The 23,638-nt window shown below is 38.6% G+C and overlaps 1 protein-coding gene across 3 annotated transcripts in view; it reads left to right on the forward strand.

The window, feature by feature from the left end:
- The window catches only part of APAF1 (apoptotic peptidase activating factor 1), an 89,311-nt gene that overhangs the window by 6,599 nt on the left and 59,074 nt on the right, over nucleotides 1-23,638 (forward strand). For 2 of the 3 annotated variants that reach the window (XR_012420523.1, XM_005571970.5), the window contains exons 5-12: nucleotides 7,119-7,302; nucleotides 10,097-10,209; nucleotides 10,315-10,446; nucleotides 13,491-13,729; nucleotides 14,149-14,316; nucleotides 15,513-15,644; nucleotides 18,985-19,098; nucleotides 19,566-19,750. Coding sequence is in view for 2 of the 3 variants with exons in the window: in XM_005571970.5 (XP_005572027.3) it covers nucleotides 7,119-7,302; nucleotides 10,097-10,209; nucleotides 10,315-10,446; nucleotides 13,491-13,729; nucleotides 14,149-14,316; nucleotides 15,513-15,644; nucleotides 18,985-19,098; nucleotides 19,566-19,750 (1,267 nt within the window). In the remaining variant the exon portion in view is untranslated. Of the gene's footprint in view, nucleotides 1-7,118; nucleotides 7,303-10,096; nucleotides 10,210-10,314; nucleotides 10,447-13,490; nucleotides 13,730-14,148; nucleotides 14,317-15,512; nucleotides 15,645-18,984; nucleotides 19,099-19,565; nucleotides 19,751-20,603; nucleotides 20,811-23,638 lie in introns of those variants that run through there. The other variant, XM_065525237.2, reaches the window with a different exon arrangement.

The raw sequence follows: 23,638 nt of genomic DNA on the forward strand, positions 1-23,638 counted from the left end.
TAGCTAGGAGCAAAATTAGTAATTTTTAATTTATTTTTATTTTTTTTAAAGAGACAGAGTGTCACCCTGTTGCCCAGCCTGAGTGCAGTGGCCATATCATAGCTCACTGCAGCCTCAAACTCTTAGGCTCAAGTGATCCTCCCACCTTAGCCTCCTGAGTAGCTGGGTCTACAGGCACATGCCACCATGCCTGGCCAATTGTTTATTTATTTATGAGACAGGGTCTTGCTTTGTCACCCAGGCTGGAGTGCAGTGGCATGATCTTGGCTCCCTGCAACCTCTGCCTTCTGGGTTCAAGTGATCCTCCCACCTCAGCCTCCTGAGTAACTGGGACCACAGGTGCATGCTGACACACCCAGCTAGTTTTTGTATTTTTTGTAGAGATGGGGTTTTGTCATGTTACCCAGGCTGGTCTCAAACTCCTGAGCTCAAGAGATTCACCTGCCTTGGCCTCCCAAAGTGCTGGAATGACAGGTGTAAGCCACTGTGCTTGGCGTGTTTTAAAAAATTTTTTGTAGAGACAGGGTCTTGCTATCTTGTCCAGGCTGGTCTCAAACTCCTGGGCTCAAGTCATGCTCCCGCCTTGGCCTCCCGAAGTGCTGGGGTTACAGGTGTGAGCTACCATGCCCAGCCAAAATTACTAAATGATAGGATATATAAATACCAAATTTGATTCTCCTCCAGTCTGTACTTTTCCCCCAGACGAGTATGGGGACTCCTATAACCCCACTTCTTTTTTTTTTTTTTTTTTTTTTTTGAGACGGAGTCTCGCTCTGTCGCCCAGGCTGGAGTGCAGTGGCCGGATCTCAGCTCACTGCAAGCTCCGCCTCCCGGGTTCACGCCATTCTCCTGCCTCAGCCTCCCGAGTAGCTGGGACTACAGGTGCCCGCCACCTCGCCCAGCTAGTTTTTTGTATTTTTTAGTAGAGACGGGGTTTCACCGTGTTAGCCAGGATAGTCTCGATCTCCTGACCTCGTGATCCACCCGTCTCGGCCTCCCAAAGTGCTGGGATTACAGGCTTGAGCCACCGCGCCCGGCCCTATAACCTCACTTCTGCAGTGACACTTGGTATGATCCAGCTTTGTAATTTTTGCCAGGCAAACTTCTATAAAGTTGTATCTTTTACTTTGCATTTCTCTGGTAACTCAGGTTTGAACATTTCTTCATAAGGTTGTTGTTAGCCTTTTGAGTTTCTTTTTTTATGGATTTTGTTTATATTGTCTATTTTCCATTGGGATTTCCTTTTTTTTTTTTTTTGCTTTTTAGAAGTTTCTTATATATTCTAGAAATTAGACTTTGTTGGTTTTAGACTTTATTTTATTTTTTTTTGAGACCGAGTTTTGCTCCTGTTGCCTAGGTTGGAGTGCCATAGCGCGATCTCAGCTCACCACAATCTCTGCCTCCCAGGTTCAAGCGATTGTCGTGCCTCAGCCTCCTGAGTAGCTGGGATTACAGGCACCCATCACCACGCCTGGCTAATTTTGTATTTTTGGTAGAGACGGGGTTTCTCCATGTTGGTTAGGCTGATCTTGAACTCCCGACTTGAGGTGATCCCCCTGCCTCGGCCTCCCAAAGTGCTGAGATTACAGGCGTGAGCCACTGTGCTCAGCTGGTTTTAGACTTTTAAATATCTCGTTTTAATTTGCCATGTGATTAATTTTTTTCTTGGGTGTTCTCAGTAGAAGAGAACTTCGATGTAGTCAAACTAATCAAATTTTTTTTTTGTCTTCTAATTTGTATTTCCTGAGTTTTGTTCAAGTAGTCCTATTACAGTCTTATTATTCATATTTTGTTCTTTATTCTCATATTTAGCTCTTTATTCTCTGGAGTCTGCCTTTGTATGTTCACTAATGCAAGAGTAGGTGCTTTCCCAAAGATAAATTTTAATCTCTGGAGTTCACTTCCATTCTCAAATACAGGAACATTGGATTTTTGACATTTAATTGTATTACAAAACATTTTCTTTTAAAATTACAGATAATGTAAGAGTTCTAAATTTGATTGAAATTGTAGTTCCTATGGAAATGTTGTCTTTGGGTGGTGACTGGGATAAATTAAAGAATATTAAGTTTTTAACTTTCAGCTGAGTGTAGTAGCTCATGCCTGTAATCCCAACACTTTGGGAGGCTGAGGCAGACAGATCATTTGAAGTCAGGAGTTCAAGACGAGCCTGGCCAACATGGTGAAACCCCGTCTCTACTAAAAATACAAAAATTTGCTGGGCGTGGTGGCACCTGCCCATAATCCCAGCTACTTGGGAGGCTGAGGCATGATAATCGCTTGAACCTAGGAGGTAGAGGTTGCAGTGAGCCAAGATTGCACCACTGCCCTCCAGCCTGGGTGACAGTGAGATGCCATCTCAAAAAAAAAAAAAAAACAAAACCAAACTATATATATATATATATATATAGTTTTTAACTATTTGTGCCTATACAGTTTTGAGTAACCCAGTTGTCTTTTGAAATTTCAACTTATTTGTAGGGAGATAGTGAAGAGCAGACGTATCTTTAAATACAGTAATGACATTTTACGTTACTGTATTCGTATGTTGGTTTTTAATAATGGATGCTTTCTTCATAGACTGTGTTCCTATATGTTTCTGTCCTTTCCAAGATTTCTTTGTGTTATTAGATTATGAATTGCTACCAGGATAAGCCTCCTGTGAAAGTATTATGGAGTTTTCCCTGAATAAAGGCAACTTTTCTCTGAATTAGTTTCTCTGAATGAATTGTAAATACAGCCTCATGCGAGGCTAAATTGCTCCCTCTTGTGCCCATAGTCAAGATGTTTAGATTCTTTCTGAAATGTGGAATTAATGGTTCAGTTTTTAACCAAATGTTATATTGTGATGTTAGAGATTTGCATATCAGGTAGTCATTTGGTCTGTTTGCCTTTTTAAAGCTGATAGTGTTTTCTCTTTTCTTGCGTGTATTTAAATGCCCTACATTTTTAGTTATAAATTTAGGGAAAAAAGGCCTTTGACCCTAGGTAATAGGTACGTAAATTAAAATGTGAAAGAATTTACTAGGTAGTTACATCAGGATGCTTTCTTTACCTTTAATCTTGGGATGATCTTTACAAATTTAATTTAATTTAATTTTGAGACAGAAACTGTGACGCCTAGGCTGGGGTGCAATGATCTTGGCTCACTGCAACCTCTGCACCCAGATTCGAGCAATCCCCCTGCCTCAGCCTCCCAGGTAGCTGGGACTACAGATGTGCACCACCACACCTGGCTAATTTTTGTGTTTTTAGTATAGATGGGGTTTTACCTTGTTGGCCAGGTTGGTTTCGAACACCTGACCCAAGTGATCCCCTCGCCTCAGCCTCCCAAAGTGCTGGGATTACAGGCTTGAGCCGCCGTGCCTGGCCGATTTTTACAAATTTTAGGTAGACAGCACAAATTGTGAAAAAAGGAAACTTAAAGCAACAGATAGTTTACATCTCTATATTTTAAAAGTAGTATTTTCATTTAAAAAGAAGTAAAAGTTCTCCTTACTTGTTCCTTTTTGCTTTCTCCTAAATTCTTAATTTTTTTGTTTTTATTTTTGAGACAGACTCTCACTTTGTCACCCAGGCTGGAGTGCAGTGGCATGATCCTGGCTCACTGCAGCCTCAACTTCCCAGGCTCAGGTCATCCTCCCACCTCAGCCTCCTGAGTAACTGGGCCACAGGTGCATAGCACCTTGCCTGGCTAATGTTTGTATTTTTTTAGAAACGTGGTTTTACCGTGTTGCTCAGGCTGGTCTCGAAATCCCAGGCTCAAGCAATCTGTCTGCCTTGGCTTCCCAAAGTGCTGGGAGCCACCATTCCTGGCTCTAAATTCTAAATCTTACCCTAGAGATAGTCTTGGTTAACAATTTGGAGTAAATTTTTCCGAACTTTATTCTCTGCATTTATGAATATATATACATATGGAGCACAGCTTTAAGTGAAGTCTCGAGGGCTTGCTGTTTCATAACTGTAAACTTACACTGAAGGTCATAACTATAAACTTACACTGAAGAAGGCCTGAGGGGACCTCAGAATCTTTAGGAGTAAGCAATAGGGCTTGTCTACCTTCTTCTAAGACATTAGCACTGATAATCAAACCAGGCTTCACAGCGCCGTCTCTACCTCAGTTACTGTACAGTTCTTTGTCTCCAGTTGTTTGTTATATTTTAGACTTTCATGCAGTCATTATTCAGTACATTGACAAATTCTGATCTAGGTCTTCTTCTCTCATTCCTATGTGTTTCTGCCATACCCTGTAGAACCTCCTCCTCTGTGAGCAGGAAACTCTCTTGTATCATCAGCTTCTTAGAATATTCACCTTCTTGCCTTATCTGAAACTGGCCAGTTTCCTGAGGATACTGCCTTCTCCGTAACCTTCTTAAGTGACATGGCAAGTTTTTTCCTTTATATCCCACATACTTTAGCACCAGGAAATGGGTGGGCATTGTTCTTGCTCTCTGTTGCCTCATCCAGACCATTAATACTCCCTTCTCCAGCTGAATGCTTTGAGGTTCATGTCTCTAACCTTTCCTATTGATGTAATCACCATCTTATTCATTGACGATTGGAGTTCTTAGCTTTTAACCTTCGTCTTATGCCCTTTTGTCTGTTAGCACTCTTAGTGATTTTGATACCTATGTGGATGAGTCATCCAAAACCTTAGCCTCTTCTTTCCTTAACCACTTTGTCTCCTGTGACTTTTTTTTTTTTTTTTTTAAATTTGTGAGACGGAGTCTCGCTCTGTTGCCCAGGCTGGAGTGCAGTGGGGCGATCTCTGCTCACTGCAAGCTCTGCCTCCCGGGTTTACACCATTCTCTTGCCTCAGCCTCCTGAGTAGCTGGGACTACAGGTGCCTGCCACCACGACCCGCTGATTTTTTGTATTTTTAGTAGAGACGGGGTTTCACCATGTTAGCCAGGATGGTCTGGATCTCCTGACCTCGTGATCCTCCTGTCTCAGCCTCCCAAAGTGCTGGGATTGCAGGCATGAACCACTGCACCCGGCCTCCTGTGGCCATTTCTTAACTCTTCCCTGATTACAGGCTGGACCCTGATCCTTGTTATTACTAGAACTACAGCACTTTTGAAATCTTGATGTTGAGCATTCTCTTCTACTCTTTACCCGCCTCCACCTATTTTATTCTTCAAGTTTATTGCTATAGACTTACCAAGACTTCTCATCCATTGATTCCAGAATATCCTCTCTATTCATACTATCAGTCCTCTCCTAGACTTGAGCCATCATTGTCCATCATTTTATTGCCCATCATTCAGTTGCTTCTTAGCACATACTCTTGGCTCTTTAGTCCTCTCCTTATCTGGAGCGAAAACCGGTTTTTTTTTCTATGCTGGGAAATGGAGTAGGTATTTGCTCTTCATGGCTTCATCCAGACCTTTGCTTACTTCCTCTTTTCTGGGACTGATCCTTTCCTTGACCTTGTGCAGGTTCAAAGACTCCACGTCACTTCAAGTTATAAAAAGTCTCATTTCCATAATTAAAATGTCAAGTCCTATTCAGTACTGCAAACTTCATTTACATACAAGGTTCAGTTGGGCCTGTCTGAGACTTTGGAAGCCTGCAATGGGATAGTAGGTTAAGGTGGACATTGTGGGTTGTTTCCAGCTTTTTCCTGTTGCAAACAATGCTGCAGTGAATATTCTTGTTGATGCAGAATGGTGTAGAAGTTGAACATTGATGCTTTAAGATTGAATCTCAGCTTTGCTTTATTAGCTGTGTAACTTTGTGCAAATTACTCAACTTTTCTATTCTTCAGTTTCCTCATTTTCAAAATGAAGGTAATAGTGTCTGCTTGATAGTGTGCTATAGTATTAAATGAATGAACATACATAGAACTCTTAGAATAGTGCCCAATAAATATCTGATGTAAATAGATATTTGTGCATATAGGCAAGTATCTCTTTTGGGTGATTACGTTTTTAAAATAGTGATTTATATTTGTATTTAATTATTTGTGAATACCAGTAAATAAATTGCCCTTTGGTGTAATTTAACTCATTTATTTTTGAGTCTGTTTTTTGCTTTTTTTGGTATGTTTATGTTTAAGATCACATAAATCTTTATGATTGATGCTACTGGAATGATCTAATGCTACTGTTTACCGTGTTTTACACATGGGGACCCCTCTTTTTTATATATGTATATTTATGTGAAGGTGATTAAGTATAGTCTATGAAGACTTAAGATTTTGGCTCCTGATAATACATAAATAAAAATATGTATTTCAAGATGTTTTATGGCTCAATTAACAATGATGATGATAACAGTAATAATAATCATGGCCATTCCTAGTGCTTACTAGTTCGAAGCTTAATATTGGTAAGTTGCTCTCAGATCCATAACACTAATATCTTGTTTTAATCCTTTATGCTTAACATAGCAAATTCACATATTTTATATCATTAATTTTTCACAGCAACTCTGAAATAGGTGGGCTAGACAACCTTATTTCAATATAACAAATGAGACTGAGGTTAAATGATTTGCTAAAGATTGCTTAGCTAGTAAGCAGTAGAGCCAGACTTGAATCTAATTTCCTATTTTAAATCTGTATAAGAAAACCATAATGGGTGAGTTATATGTTCCAGGACATCAGTAGTTCTCAATGAGGGGTGATTTTGCACCCCCCCAGGTGACATTTGACAATGTTTGGAGACATTTTTGTTTGTCAGTACTGGTGAAGGGGAATCCTATTGGCATCTAGTGGATAGAGGCCAAAGAGGCTGTTAAACATCCTATAATGCATAGGACAGTCCCTTACAACAAAGAATTGCCATCCCAAAAAGTCAGGAGTACAAGGTTTAGAAACTGCTGTGCAGCAATCATTGACAACACAGGACAAAGATAATAAAACTTTACTTGGTAAGATTTTCCTGATAAGCCACAGATTTACTCCAAACTTCAGTTTTTTCACATCTTCAACTTGTCTTAGATTCAGGATATAAAGCCTACCAATATCTTGCATGTAAAATTTATACTCTAAATCAAGAGAGGTCAAAGATATGATGGGACTGAAAATTGGAGTAAATCTGATGCTTAACAGTAAAACCATTTAAAGGAGGACTCCTGTTGAAAGGCCTTAAGTTCATTATTCTTTCCCTCACTAGATTGTTTCCCAGGGGGAGTGCATTGGGTTTCAGTTGGGAAACAAGACAAATCTGGACTTCTGATGAAACTGCAGAATCTTTGCACACGATTGGATCAAGATGAGAGTTTTTCCCAGAGGCTTCCACTTAACATTGAAGAGGCTAAAGACCGTCTTCGCATTCTGATGCTTCGCAAACACCCAAGGTACTGATAGTCAAATTTAGTTGGTGTGTGAAGTCCCAATAAGATGCAACTACTGACTTCTTGAGAACATCATGCCTTTTTCCTGCTGTCCTAAAAGGAGGATAAGAGAACCATCGCAGTCGGGCGCGGTGGCTCACGCCTGTAATCCCCGCACTTTGGGAGGCCAAGGCGTTTGGATCACCTGAGGTCAGGAGTTCAAGACCAGCCTGATTAACATGGTGAAACCCCATCTCTACTAAACATACAAAATTAGGCAGGTATTGGTGGCGCGTGCCTGTAATTCCAGCTGCTCGGGAGGCTGAGGCAGGAGTATCGCTTGAACTCGGGAGGCGGAGGTTGCAGTGAGCCGAGATCGTGCCATTGCACTCTAACCTGGGCAATAAGAGTGAAACTGTCAAAAAAAAAAAAAAAAAAAAAGAAAGAAAGAAAGAAAAAGAAAAGAGAAAGAACCATTGCTTTCTTGCTTTTCTTTCTTGTATTTAAAAAGATAAAAAAAAAAAAGGGGCTGCCATTTGGCCTAAAGTTGCTCTTTTTCTTTGCTTCCTATCTATCACATTGTCTCATATGTACGATTGTAGGCTCTCAGGGAATGTCTTAAGTAGGTGAGTTTGTGAGTGGTCTTTGCTAGAAAGTGCAAACTTCTTACTTTGAATCCATTATTTCTAATGGGTTAACATAGAACAAGAGAGAATAAATGCAGGCAACTGATAAATGTCAGGAAAGGGCCAGGCACAGTGGCTTGTGCCTGTAGTCACAGCACTTTGAGAGGCCATGATGGATAGTTTGCTTGAGCCCAGGAGTTCAAGACCAGCGTGGGCAACATGACAAAACCCTGTCTTTCTAAAAAATAGAAAAATTAGTCTGATGTGGTGGTACATCATTCAGTAGTGGTCCCAGCTACTCAGGAGACTAAGGTGGGAGGATCACTTGAGCCTGGGAGATCAAGGCTGCAGTGAACCTAGATTGTGCCACTGTATTCCAGCTTGGATGGCAGAGGAAGACCCTATTTCAATTTAAAAAAAAGTCAGGAAGGATTTTTAATGGAGCTCTTCTTTTGTCTTAGTTTCTAGAAATATACATGTGATTCTTCTACTTCGATATACTTCAGGAGTGAGTTTGTTTTGTTTGTTCAACAGTTAATTAATTCAGCAAATACTTACCATTATAATTATGTGCCAGGCACTGTTACCAAGTGTTTCACCGTTTTCATTAGCCAAAAGGGAGACAGCAGTTTAGCTGCTGCTAGTCTTAAGAGTATAACCTTGGATTCAGTCAACAATTTGATTTCTGTCATCTAACAGCCTCTCTTTCATTTGTTCATTTAACCAACATTGAGTGTTGTGCCAGGTTCTGGGCCAAGTGCTGCAAGTATAAAGATAAATAAAGCGTTCTTTGGGAATGTTATAGTATATTGAGTGAGAGGTAGTGGCTCTGCACTTTTTAAAAATGCCATAATGCACCCAAGGATGCAGTCTGTAGCAGTTGCTGAGTATGGCAGTGATTCTCAAATTGGTAAGGGTATTAATATCAGAATATAGGGTGAGAAGAGTATTTTTGGGAAAAGCCTACTAGGTGATTCTGATGCATACTTGTTATATTATCTTGGTGCAATCTCTGCTAACTGCAAGCTCCGCCTCCTGGGTTCAAGTGATTCTCCTGCCTCAGCCTCCTGAATAGCTGGGACTACAGGTACCTGCCACCACGCCTGGCTAATTTTTTGTATTTTTAGTAGAGATGGGGTTTCACCATGTTAGCCAGGATGGTCTCGATCTCCTGACCTCGTGATCCGCCCACCTCGGCCTCCCAAAGTGCTGGGATTGCAGGCGTGAGCCACCACGCCTAGCCCCTCGTTCTCTTGATATTGATTTATATAGAGGAAATAGGGATTGAGATCACTAACCCTTCCCTCTTTAATTGCTTGGTAACTTTACCCTAGTTCTGCTTTCCCTTTTTTGCAAAAATAAAAGTGACTTCTGTTGAGTAAAATAAGGTAGCCACCTTCAGATGTGTCAGACTAGCTTATAAAACCAGGCATATTTTTTTAATCTCTCAGTCTCATTTGGTTTATGCTTTTGTAATTTTTCAACCTATATATGTGCCTAGAGTATTTTTTTGTAACGTGCAGCCACAGTGTGTCATTTAGACAAAAATGCTAGTGTATAATTATGCTATCAGGTTTTAGTTATATTTTTTCCCCTCATCTGTTCTAGTGAGTTTAGAAAAGTTTTTAGAGAGACCAATTGGGAATTGATATAGAGGTTCTTAGTTACTATGAATAAACACATTGTTTAAAAAAAAACCACTTGTATGAAAGGTAATGTTCTTTTAGGTTGCAACATTTGAAATTGCTAGTTTTATAGGTAAAAAATGGTTACATATCATCGTTACTGTATGATGCATTCTAATGCTAACCTGAGCTCAGTTCTAGTTTGGTTTTGTTGCTTAAAGACTGAGTTGGAAAATCCCATTACTTGGATAGTAATGGTCCCCCCTTTTTTTTTTAAGGCACTCAGTAAGTGGTGGCTGAACCTTTTATGGTAGGATCTGTAATTTTAATATGTTCTGATTTAGGGTTTGAGGAGAAAGAAGTCTCTAATTTTTTTTTTCCGTATTTGAATCAGCATATTGAGAAAAGAGTGTAGCAAAGAGGAAGACTCATTTTCCTAAACCTAGCTATCTATTTGTTTAAAAAAATTTTTAATTTGGTAGATTTTAAAAGACACTGGTGTGATTATCTTTTTAAAAGGAAGCTTAAAATAAGTGTCATTAGTGATTAATTTTTTTTTTTAATTAGGTCTCTGTTGATCTTGGATGATGTTTGGGACTCTTGGGTGTTGAAAGCTTTTGACAATCAGTGTCAGATTCTTCTTACAACCAGAGACAAGAGTGTTACAGATTCAGTAATGGGTAAGATTATTCATTAACTTTTTAGTACCTTTATATTTAATTCAATTACATTTAAATATGTGGCATACCAAATTACTTACTTTGTCTTGTGATTTTTGTTTGCAGGTCCTAAATATGTAGTCCCTGTGGAGAGTTCCTTAGGAAAAGAAAAAGGACTTGAAATTTTATCCCTTTTTGTTAATATGAAGAAAGCAGATTTGCCAGAACAAGCTCATAGTATTATAAAAGAATGTAAAGGTATGGTTATTTATTTTGTTTATGAGGAGGTTATAGGGAGTTATATAATTTCCCTTTTGTAAATTAAGCTAACGAATGTGATAACTTAGCACATGAACATCCAAGAACTTTTCTGGGAGATTTAGTATTTTAGGTTCTTCTCTGATATCTTAAATGGATACATGATATTATGGTATTTATTTATTCATTAAAATAATATTTACTATCTACCCACAGTGTGTTAGAGACCACATTAGCGAGAGAAGTGAGACACAGATGTGACCTCTGCTGTCAGAGTTAAAAATATAGTGAGAATCAGATTTAAAACTTGTATTTGCTTGGGATTTTATAAAAATAGTATTCTAATTTGGTAAGTAAAAACTGGTGTCTTAATTTGCATTTTTCGTTAGTGAAGTTAAACTTTTTACTTGTTTATTGAATATGTTTTAAGAAATTATCCTTGACTTTAAGAAATTATCCTTGACTCACTTTTCTTTTTTGATATAAGCATTTTTAACTTATTTCTAAATACTCTAAAAATTGAAACTATTAGCTCTTTGTCATATTTTTACAAGTATTATTTCCCAGTAAAACAATTTTTTAATGTAAAATTTATATATAGGATCTCGCTATGTTGCCCAGGCTGGTCTTGAACTACTTGCCTCAAATGATCCTCCTACCTTAGCCTCCCAAAGCGCTGGGACTACAGGCATGAGTCACCATGTCCAGCCTGTTTCCCAGTTTTTTGTGTACTTTTTATTTGTTGTATTCTTTTGACATATAGAAGCTTAAAATTTTATACAGTCAAATCTATCAACTCTTAAAATTATTTCTTTCATTGTTGCTATGCTTGGAAATACCTTATTTTTCTTCTTTTTCTTTTTTTTTCTCTTTTGAGACGGAATCTCACTCTGTCGTCCAGGCTGGAGTGCAGTGGCGTGATCTTGGCTCACTGCAACTTCTGCCTCCCAGGTTCAAGCAGTTCTTCTGCCTCAGCCTCTCGAGTATCTAGAACTACAGGCATGTGCCACCATGCCCGGCTAATTTTTATATTTTCAGTAGAGACGAGGTTTTGCCATGTTGGTCAGGCTGGTCTCAAACTCCTGACCTCAGGTGATTGCCCGCCTCGGCCTCCCAAAGTGCTGGGATTATAGGCATGAGCTACCATACCTGGCCACCTTATTTTTCATTTTGCCATCAAATAGAGACACAGTTTTGTTTGTTTATTTATTTATTTTTTGAGACTGAGTCTCACTCTATCGCCCAGACTTCAGTGCAGTGGCGTGATCTCTGCTCACTGCAACCTCTGCTGCCCAGGTTCAAGTGATCCTCTTGCCTCAGCCTCCTAATAGCTGGGATTACAGGCGTGTGCCACTGCACCCAGCTAATTTTTGTAGTTTTAGTAGAGACGGGGTTTCACCATCGTGGCCAGGGTAGTCTTGAACTTCTGACCTCGTGATCCACCTGCCTCGGCCACCCAAAGTGCTGGGATTACAGGCCTGAGCCACCACACCTGGCCAGTTTTGTTTATTTTTGAAGAAATCTTACACTTAGGAAAAATGCTTGATTTGTAGTTATTACAAAGGGTGATGCATGTCCATTTTGAAAATGTGTGAAACTATAAAGAAAAAATAGAAATTATCCATAATCTGATAATTATTAGCATCATGAGAGTATTGCCTCCAGTCTTTTAGAACAAAGATTTTAAAAATTGAGATTATGTATACATAGTTTTGGATCTTGCCCTTATTTTTGAAGAGCCAGGGTCTTGCTCTGTCACCCAGGCTGGAGTGCAGTGACAAGATCACAGCTCACCGCAGGCTTGAATGTCTCGTCTTAAGCAATCCTCCTGCCCCTCCTGAATAGCTGGGACTGCAGATACTCACCACCTACCTGGGTAATTTTTAATTTTTTTTGTAGGGATAGGGTCTCACTATGTTGCCCAGGCAGGTCTCAAACTTCTGCCCTCAAGCAATCCTCCCACCTCAGTCTCCTGAAGTGCTAAAACTAAGACGCATGTCACCACACCCAGCTGGACCTTACCCTTTTTTTTTTTTTTCTTTTGAGACGGAGTCTCGCTCTATTGTCCAGGCTGGAGCACAGTGGCGTGATCTTGGCTCACTGCAAGCTCCGCCTCCCGGGTTCACGCCATTCTCCTGCCTCAGCCTCCTGAGTAGCTGGGACTACAGGTGCCCGCCACCATGCCCCGCTAATTTTTTTGTATTTTTAGTAGAGGCGAGGTTTCACCACGTTAGCCAGGCTAGTCTTGATCTCCTGACTTTGTGATCTGCCCGCCTTGGCCTCCCGAAGTGCTGGGATTACAGGCGTGAGCCACTGCGCCTGGCTGACCCTACCCTTTTTATATATCTTGAGCATTTTCCCATGTTGTTAAATATTTTTTTGAAAAAAATTTACCAGTGGCATAATATTGATATATCTTAATTTATTCAACCACTTCTCTGTTATTGGACATTGTTTACATTATTTAAGATTTTTTTCACCGTTCTAAGTATGCTGTGATGAATATCCTTAAATTTAATCATTCTTTTTTTTTTTTTTTTTTATTTAAGACAGGCTCTCACACTGTTTCCCAGGCTGGGATGCAGTGGTGCCATCATGGCTCACTGTAGCCTCAACCTCCTGGACTGAAGCAATCCTCCTACCTCAGCCTCCTAAGTAGCTGGTACTATAGGCACGTACCACCACACCTGGCTGATATTTCTAATTTTTATTTTTAGTAGAGACAAGGTCTCATTATGTTGCTCAGGCTGGCATATATATATATATATATATGTATATGTATTTTTTTTTTTTTGTAACGACATCTTAGCCAGATTTGATCTATGTTATTTTGACTTAATAATCAGGAACTTATTAAATTAAATCTTATTTCTAATTTTTTTGGGAATAAATATCTAGAAGTGAAGTCAAGAGTGATAAATACTTAAGGCTTTTGATAACATGCAGCAGAAATTGTTTCTTAGTAGTGTAAGTAAGTTGATTCTTAGTAGTGACAAAATAGGATGGTATTAGCACAGTGACTTCCTTTTTTTTTTTTTTTAAAGGCTCTCCCCTTGTAGTATCTTTAATTGGTGCACTTTTACGTGATTTTCCCAATCGCTGGGAGTACTACCTCAAACAACTTCAGAATAAGCAGTTTAAGAGAATAAGGAAATCTTCGTCTTATGATTATGAGGCTCTAGATGAAGCCATGTCTATAAGTGTTGAAATGCTCAGAGAAGACATCAAATATTATTACACAGATCTTTCCATCCTTCAGAAGGACGTTAAGGTGCCTACAAAGGTAATGGGATCAATGATCCTTATCATTGGGTATTTATTGCATGTAAGCTTTGATATAGTACTGAGCATGTTGTTACAGAGAACCTTGGAAGAATAAGACCCAGGGGACTGAGGTGGTGGGGTGTTGGGTGTAGAAGTCCCTCTGCTGTTAGCCTCCATTAAGGGCTCTGTGTTGAACTCAGGAGTTAACCTATTTTTGTGGTGCTAGTGCAGCTGAAGAAGCATCTGACTTCTCTTTCTCTTTTCTATCTTGAGGAGTAGTTGGGTTTCTTCTTAAGAAATGAGACATTCTTACTTAGGGCTTTAAGATACAGTTTTTGTGTGTGTGATAATACCTGTGTGTGTGTGTGTGTGTGTGATAATACCTGTCTACAGTCCTGGTCATTTTGTGGCATATTAAATACTTACAATGATTCCTAGGTGTTATGTATTCTCTGGGACATGGAAACTGAAGAAGTTGAAGACATACTGCAGGAGTTTGTAAATAAGTCTCTTTTATTTTGTGATCGGAATGGAAAGTCGTTTCGTTATTATTTACATGATCTTCAAGTAGATTTTCTTACAGAGAAGAATTGCAGCCAGCTTCAGGTACTTGAATCTTGGTTTACTTTTTTTTTCTTTTTCCTTTGAAATAATTTTAGATTTATTGAAAAGTTACAAAATAGTAGACAGTTTCTATGCATAAGTCCTTCACCTAGCTTCCCCTAATACTAACATTTTATATAACCATAGTACAGTTGTTAAAGCCAGAAAATTAACATTGATACAATACTGTTCGTTAATCTACATGTTCTTTTTGTGGTCCAGGCCAATTTAGGATCCCGTATTGCATGTGATTGTCTTGTTTCCCTACTTGTCATTTTTTCAGTCTCCTCAAATTTGTGAAAATTTATCAGTCTTTATCTTTTGTGGCCTTGTCACTTTTGAAGAGTACTGGCTAGTAATTTTGTACAGTATACCCAAATTTGGTTTTGTCTGATGTTTTCTCCTGACTACATTGAAGTTACACATATTTGGCAAGAATACCAATGATGTTGTATCTTTCTCAGTGGCATCATATGCTAAGAGTACTTGGTGGTTTTTAAAAAAATTTTTGTAGAGATAGCGTTTTGCCATGTTGCCCAGGCTGGTATTGAACTCCTGGGCTCAAGTGATCCACCTGCCTTGGCCTCCCAAGGTGCTGGGATTGTAGGTATGAGCCACTATGCCCAGACTGTTGGTGTTGATATGTTTTATTATGGGTGATGTTAATGTTGATAATTTGGTTAAAGTGGTATCTGCCAGGTTTCTCCACTGTAAAGTCATTATTTTGTGGGGAGCTTCTCTCTCTCTCTCTCTCTCTGTGAGTGTGTGTGTGTGTGTGTGTGTATATATATATATATTTTTTTTTTTTTTTTTGAGACAGGGTCTCACTGTGTTGCCCAGGCTGGCATGCAGTAGCTCACTTCAACCTTAAACTCCTGGGCTCAAATGATCCTGCGTAGCTAATTCCCGAGTAGCTGGGTCCGCAGGCACGTGCCACCACACCTGACTGTTTTTTTATTTTTTATCTTTTTGTAAAAAATAAAACATAGGGATATCTCCCTATGTTGCCCAGGCTGGTCTTGAAGTCCTGGCCTCAGGTGATCCTCCTACCTTGGCCTCCCAAAGTGCTGGCATTACAGGTGTGAGCCACCAAGCCTGGCCTCTCTGTGCATTCTTAATAGCTTTGGAAGCTGAAGTTACTGTGATGCTTAGGTTATAAAATTGTTTCTGGCTTCTGAAATGTTTCATTTGGGTTGCAGGATCTACATAAAAAGATAATCACTCAGTTTCAGAGATATCACCAGCCGCATACTCTTTCACCAGATCAGGAAGACTGTATGTATTGGTACAACTTTCTGGCCTATCACATGGCCAGTGCCAAGATGCACAAGGTAAGATGACCCATTTAAAAATTATTTTACCTGACTTTCCTTTTTCCATTACGTGCTTTTTTCTGGTTTATTTTTTTGTCTTGAATTTTGTTTATATTGCTTTCCATTTGAATTTTTTTTTTTTGAGACAGGGTCTCACTTTGTCACTCAGGCTGGAGTGCAGTGGCACAATCTCAGCTCATTACAACCTTAACCTCCTGGGCTCAAGTGATCCTTCCACCTCAGCCCCCATGTAGCTGGGAGTACAGGCACACGCCACCATGCCTGGCTAATATTTTTGTATTTTTGGTGGACATGGGGTTTCACCATGTTGCCCAGGCTGGTCTCAAACTCCTGAGCTCGACCTGAGCTCAAGTGATCCACTCCCCTCAACCTCCCAAAGTGTTAGGATTACAGGCATGAGCCACCGCAGCCAGCTGAAGATTTGAATTTTTATGTAGTTAAATTTCCCATTGTTGTTGTCATTGTTGTTTGGTATTTTGCTTTGCTGTCCTGTTCATAAACATGTTTTGTTTTATTAGTATCATTTTTTTATTAGTAAAAATGGGATTGTAGCCTGTGCAATTATTTTTGTTTTTACCTGTAGTGATTAGAAAAGGTACCTTAGTAACTAGTAAATGAACCACCTCAGAATTAATTCTCTTCTTACTAGTAGCTTTCCTTCTTGGGCAGTATGGATTTATTTTGTAAGCGTTGAGAGGAAATGGATAGTGGAAAAGTATATTCATTGATTCAATAAATATTTATTGAGTGCTTGTTATGTATATTGCTCTTCATTAAGAGGATAAAGCACAGGCACAAAGTCTCTGCTCTCATTGAGTTTATGTTCTGGGAGGAGGCAGACATTAAACAAATTTATTGTATTTCGGTGGGTAGTTAAGTGCTTAGAAGAAGGAGAGAGCAGGGAAGGGGAAAGAAAGTGATGATAGAGGGGTAGAATCATCATGATTTGCTGATGGGTTTGATACACATTAAAAGAGAAAGAAGAATCAAAGATGACTCCAACTCCAATGGAAAGAATGGTGTCCATGAACTGAAATAGAGGTCTGTGGGAGAACAAGCTTTTTCCTGCAGAGAATGGGGATGGTTAAGAACTCATTTTGGATATATTAAGTCTGATAAACCTATTAAGACATCTGGCTGGAAATATTGAATAGGTGGTTAGATATGTGAGTCTGGAATTCTGGGGAGAATTATAGATGAAACATGAAAATAGGGAATTGTTAGCACATAGATGGTATTTGATTGAAGTCATGACTCCCAAGTAGCTACTCAAAATGTTTACATTTGGAAAACCATAAGTACTTTCAGTAATTTTTCTATGCTCAGGTATGTTATTTCTTGGTTATAATACATAGTAAATTGTTGTAGTTTGTTTTTTTCATCTAGCAAAATATATTCACATTTAATAATGTATATTGGAATGATGGCATTCCAATAAATATCTGTGCCCTAATTTACTTAACCAAACTTTAATTATCGAACATTTAGGTTTTCAGTTTTTTTTATCCTTATGATGTTGTAATGAGCATTCTTGTTTATCTTTGTACCTATGTTGTTTCCTTGGCAAATTCTGAGAAGTAGAATCACTGAACCAATGTACCTTTTTAAAGCTTATGATATATATATGTATATGTATGATATATATATGATATATATATGATAGTGTGGCAGATTCAGTTCTCTTTAGCCTTTTTTCTGACTTTAAAAGTAATGGTTGATTTTCATTGGAAAACTTAGAAAAAAAACTATAAAAAAGAAAACAGATCACAACCATTGCTAATGCTCTTGTGTATAGTTTTCTAGATCATTTTGCTGCTTCTATAAATACACTTGTCCTTTAAAACCAAATGGGATCATAATAGAAAGTCTCATATATTGCTTTTTACCACTTAATTACATTGAATCATCATCTTTTCTTGTCATTTATATAGAGTGACATGATTTTTAAAGCTGCATGTTATTTCATTGTATAGCTACATTATGAATGGCCAATTGGTTGATGGACAATTGGTTGATGGTTATTTTCTTAGGATACTTTTTTATAAGTGGAATTTCTGGGTCAAATAGTATGTGCAGTTTAAGTTTTAGTACAGATTGCCAGACTGCTCTCCAGAAGGGTACTCCGTTTTATATGCCTACCAGCAGTGGTTGAAAGTATTCATTTCCTCTGATCCCAGCTAATCACCTCACCTCACCTCACCTCCTCTCCTCTCCTCTCCTCTCCTCTCCTCTCCCCTCCCCTCCCCTCCCCGCCCCTCCCTTCCCCTTCCCTCCCTTCCCCTCCCCTCCCCCCCACCTCCCCTCCCCTCCCCGCCCTTGGCCTTTCTTTGACAGGATCTCACTCTGTTGCCCAGGCTGGAGTGTACTGCCATGATTTCAGCTGAAATCACTACAACCTACACTTCCTGGGCTCAGGTGATCCTTCCACCTCAGCTTCCTGAGTAGCTGGGACCACAGGTATGCACCACCACACCCAGCTAATTTTTGTATGTTTCAAAGAGATGAGGTTTCACTGTGTTGCCCAGGCTGATCTTAAGCACCTGGGCTCAAGTGATCCACCCTCTTCGGCTTCTCAAAGTGCTAGGATTGTAGGTTTGAGCCACTGTGCCCAGCCCCAGCTAATATTCTTACTACTCCTTTCGTCTTTAGAGATCTGATACTTTAAAAATGGTAAATGTTTCTTGTTTCACTTTGATTACCAATGAGATTTTGGCCATCTATACTTTTTATTTTGTGAATTGTGGCTCTCATCCTTTGCTTTTACCTCCTTTACCTATTTTTTCTCTTGCAATGTTTTTCTTTTTCTTATTGTTTTATTAGAATTTTCTATAAAAATAATTTTCTATAAAAATAAATACTGAAGCCCTCATCTATCATATATGTTACAAATAAGTATTTTTTAAAAACTTCTTTGGTCTTGAGTTTAATTTATATTGCTTTCTACTGTATTGAAGATTTGAATTTTTATGTAGTTAAATACACTTTTTTATGTAGTTAAGTGCAGTTTTTATTGTTTGGTATTTTGCTTTGGGGTCATGTTTACAAAGATTTCCTTTACTACAAGCTTACAAAAATATTTATTTGTATTTTGTAGTATTTTAAAATGTTTTCTATTTTCTATTTAAATTTTTAACCAACCGGGGTTTATTTGGAGCTAAAGTATGAGGCCCATTTTATGATTCTTTGGAACTATAGATGTATTCTTTCTCACTTGCTTCCTTTGCATCCTTTAAATTCTAGATATTTACTGTTTCTCTTAGTAGTGTGAGGATAATGATGTTATACCTAAAATGTTTTGATCTCTAACAGTGCTGCTGATGTTACTTTTTTTTTAAAGGAACTTTGTGCTTTAATGTTTTCCCTGGATTGGATTAAAGCAAAAACAGAACTTGTAGGCCCTGCTCATCTGATTCATGAATTTGTGGAATACAGACATATACTAGATGAAAAGGTATGTATATTAATATGAAAAGTTAGTGCTTAAAGGAATATCATTTTTTTTGACGTTTAATTCTAGGTTTAATGATGGGGATGAGCAGAATAGAAGGGGTGAAGAGAATAGAAGGGGTGAAGATAATTTCCCTCCTTTGATCTTTGGTGATTCTAATTAATTTGCTTCCCAGCCTACTGGGAAAGTAGGTAGGATTGAAGTTTAAAAGCTGGGAAAATAAGATGTTCAGTGGTTTTTTTTAAGAAAAGAATGTATTAAGAAATGTGTTTGATAATGAGATTTTTTACCCTATGTTTAAAAGTCAGAAGAGGATGCCTATGTATTTGGTACCTAATGGTTGGCTGTTCAATTTTAGTTCACATAAAGACTATTTCATTTAAGCTTTTAAAGGGGCAAGATCACAGAAACAGAAAAATGTCAGATCCTGGCTCTGATTGTGTTTCTAAGAGATTTCAGTTTATTTATAGGATTGTGCAGTCAGTGAGAATTTTCAGGAGTTTTTATCTTTAAATGGACACCTTCTTGGACGACAGCCATTTCCTAATATTGTACAACTGGGTCTCTGTGAGCCGGAAACTTCAGAAGTTTATCAGCAAGCTAAGCTGCAGGCCAAGCAGGAGGTCGATAATGGAATGCTTTACCTGGAATGGATGTAAGTAGGTTAGGAGAGAAACCAACAGGAGCGGTGCACTAACTATGTCATTATTTTTCAGGTGGTGAATACGTTCACTCTAGGAAGATTTAACTACTTTCAAAAGGGCTGGAACTTTTAATAAGCATTCTTACTTATTGAAAAGTTCTAGAGAAGTAAGCATAGGAGAAAATGATTGTATTTTCAAAGAATCCATATAAATAGATGCCTGTAAGACATTTTGACAAATTATCCTAAATATTCAGTACTAAGTGCTTGACTTACTGTAATTTAGTATAGTGGTGAAGAGCATGGACTTTGGAGCCACAGAGCTGGGTTTGAGCTTCAGTTCTAAAACCTAATAATTCTGTGACTTTGAACAAGTTATAGGTTCTTCTCTCATGTGTAAAATCCTTTGAAATAAGTGCTATTTCCATGAAGATTGTATTTATTTATTTATTTATTTTTGAAACAGAGTCTCACTCTGTTGCACAGGCTGGAGTGCAGTGGCGTGATCTTGGCTCATTGCAACCTCCACTTCCCGTATTCAAGTGATTCTCCTGCCTCAGCCTCCCAAGTAGCTGGGATTATAGGCGCCCACCACCATGCCTGACTAGTTTTTATATTTTTAGTGGAGACGGGGTTTTGTCATGTTGGCCAGGCTGGTCTCAAACTCCTGACCTCAAGTGATCTGTATGCCTCGGTCTCCCAAAGTGCTGGAACTACAGGCATGAACCACCACGCCTGGCCTTCTGTGAAGATTTAAATGAGATAATGGCTGTAAAGTAATTTGCACTTTCCTTTGCATACATAGTCCTTATTAAATGACCACTGAACCCTGATTATTCTCTCCCTTTTTTTTTTTTTTTTTTAGATGGAGTCTTGTTCTGTCGCCCAGGCTGGAGTGCAGTAGCGTGCTCTCGGCTCACTGCAAGCTCCGCCTCCCAGGTTCACGCCATTCTCCTGCCTCAGCATCCTGAGTAGCTGGGACTACAGGCGCTTCCCACCATCCCCGGCTAATTTTTTTTTGTATTTTTTAGTAGAGACAGGATTTCACCGTGTTAGCCAGGATGGTCTCGACCTCCTGACCTCGTGATCTGCCTGCCTCGGCCTCCCAAAGTGCTGGGATTAACAGGCGTGAGCTACCACGCCCGGCCTTGATTATTCTCTCTTAAAGGAGTTTCTATTGCTCTTACCTTAATCTTGTCAGCTTATAAAAAGGATAGATATTAATACCATCTTTTTAATACCTGTTATGATGCTACATAATCAAGTTATTCTATTTAATCCTTACCTTATAAAAATTTAAATACCTAAAATTGCCCTGTTTTACAAATGAGAAAATTGAGGCACAGAGAGATTTGGACTTGGCTAAGTTCATGTGACTTGCTGAATGGGATTTAAACCTTGGGTCTTGTGGCCGGGCGTAGTGGCTCATGCCTGGAATCCCAGCATTTTGGGAGGCCAAGGTGGTGGATCACCTGAGGTTAAGAGTTTGAGACTAGCCTGGCCAACATGGTGAAACCCCATCTCTACTAAAAATACAGAAATTAGCTGGACGTGGTGAATCGTTTGAACCTGGGAGGCAGAGGCTGCAGTGAGCTGAGATTGTGCCACTTGTACTCCAGCCTGGGCAACAAAGCGAGACTCTGTCTCAAAAAACAAAAAAACACCTTGGGTCTACCTGGCTTTATTTTGCATGCTCCTTCCATATGTCATGCTTCCCTTATAGCTTGAAATAATAAATATTAGTGGTTCTCTTTTCATTTGTGTAATTTATATCTAAATAGAAGTCCAGGTTGGTATCTGTGGATCTTTATGGCATTAGGCCCTCTTTCCAAATAAGTCAGACTGCTGTAGGTGATTTTCTTGATTCAGTTTAGTTCAAGAAACATTTGAGTTTCTGTACTATACTAAGCACTGGCGTTTGAGTTTCTCTACTGTGCTAAGCACTGTTACTGGATGTGAAGTCTTTCCCCTAAGGAGTTCAAAATCTAGTAGTGAAGTAAGGGAGGGTTCCATGAAGGAGAGAATGGTATCTGAGAGAATTAAAAAAATGTTTTTAGTTAAAATATAAGTTTAGTTTTTTGTTGGTTTTGTTTATTTTTTTTGAGACAGGATCTCACTTTGTCACTTAGGTTGAGTGCAGTGGTATGATCACTGCTCACTGTAGCCTTGACCTCTTGGGCTCAAGCATTCCTCCTGCTTCAACCTCCTGAGTAGCTGAGACTATAGGCACATACTACCATGTCTAATTTTTTATTTTTTTGTAGAGATAAGGTCGCACTGTGTTGCCCAGGCTGATCTCAAATTCCTGGACACAATCGATCCTCCTTCCTTGGCCTCCCAAAGTGCTTGGATTACAGGCATTAGCCACAACACCCAGCTGGTTTTATTTTAAATAATACGTGTTCTTGATTAAGACAAAAAACAATAGTAATAGGATGTAAGATGAAAAGTCAAAGACTAGCCATTTCTCTCCTACCTTCCCACTTTCCAGAGTTGACCATTCTTTAACACTTTCTTGTGGAGGGCTCTCTCTCTCTCTGAGGAGCAGCCCCCTAACTTATGGAAGCTAGATTAGATCTGTCTGAGAGTACTGTTTGCCCCATATCATAGCATTTGTCACACTTTATAGTGATTATCTGTTTACTTGGTTTTCTCTCATACTAGTCCATGTGTTCTGAAGTGTAAAATAGTTTGGAGGTTAAAATAACATACCCTGGCTGTAGACTGCCTGGGTTTGAATCCCAGCTCTGCTATTTATTAGTTGTGTGTCGTAAGGGGAAAGTTATTTAACTTCTTTTGCCTAATGATTGTATTTTATAGCATTGTTGTAAGGATTAAATGAGTGTATGTATGTCTATAAACATATAGACATACATATAGTACTTAGAACAGCACCCAGTTCATAGAAAGTGCTCAATAAATATTAGTTGTTGTTACTAAGAATAGCATTTAGCATTTTTCTGGTCCGTATAGTTGGTATTCAGTATAAATTTGTGAAATATTGAATGAATTCATGTTTTAGTTAGTGGCTGAAATCTAATCTTAATACTTGCTCTGATCAAAGGGCATAGGTTTAGTTCTTGTTCTCTTGTGAATTGTTGAGTTTTTACTTTTTCTTCCTATTTTCTGCCATCGCGTCAACTGCATTTCTCCTTGTGATGTTCTCTCATAAAATGGCTAGCTATTTATAACTTATTTTAAAATTGTGTTTGACCAGGCCATATTCAAAGGATGCTTTATTTGAGTACTAGAAACTTTTTTGGTGTTTACTATAGAAAGGTTTAGGTTGGTATAAGCTTAAATTTAATTGAGTTTCTGTTTTCAGTGAAATTATTTGTTCAGTCATTCATTTGTTATTTATCTAGTACTTTTGAGCCATCTACTATATATCCATTATTATGAAGGTCACTTTCTGAGCTTTGAGGAATTGAGTAGATAGATCAAGCAGACGTAAAAAACATTTTAAAATCGAATCCTCTTAACTTTGCTAGAACTTATCTATTCTTCTAGTTGTCATCACTCTAGTTCTTATATTATACAGTCAACCCTCCGTATCCGTGGGTTCTACATCCGTGAATTCAACTAACCGTGGATTGAAAATACTAGAAAAAAAAAGTAGATGGTTATGTTTGTATTGAACATATACAGACACTTTTCTTGTTATTATTTCCTAAACATGATGGTATAACAACTGTTTACATAGCATTTACATAGTACTAGGTATTTTGAGTAATCTATAGATGATTTAGGCTATAGAGGAGGATGTGGTGGGATATATGCAAATCCTATACCATTTTATGTAAGAGACTTGAGCATCCATGGATTTTGGTATCTGTAGTGGGTCCTAGAACAAGTCCCTCATCAATATGGAGGAACAATTGTTTTTTTTTTTTTTTTTTT

Source organism: Macaca fascicularis, chromosome 11 (genome assembly GCF_037993035.2).
Source record: "Macaca fascicularis isolate 582-1 chromosome 11, T2T-MFA8v1.1".
NCBI classification, from domain to species: Eukaryota; Metazoa; Chordata; class Mammalia; order Primates; family Cercopithecidae; genus Macaca; species Macaca fascicularis.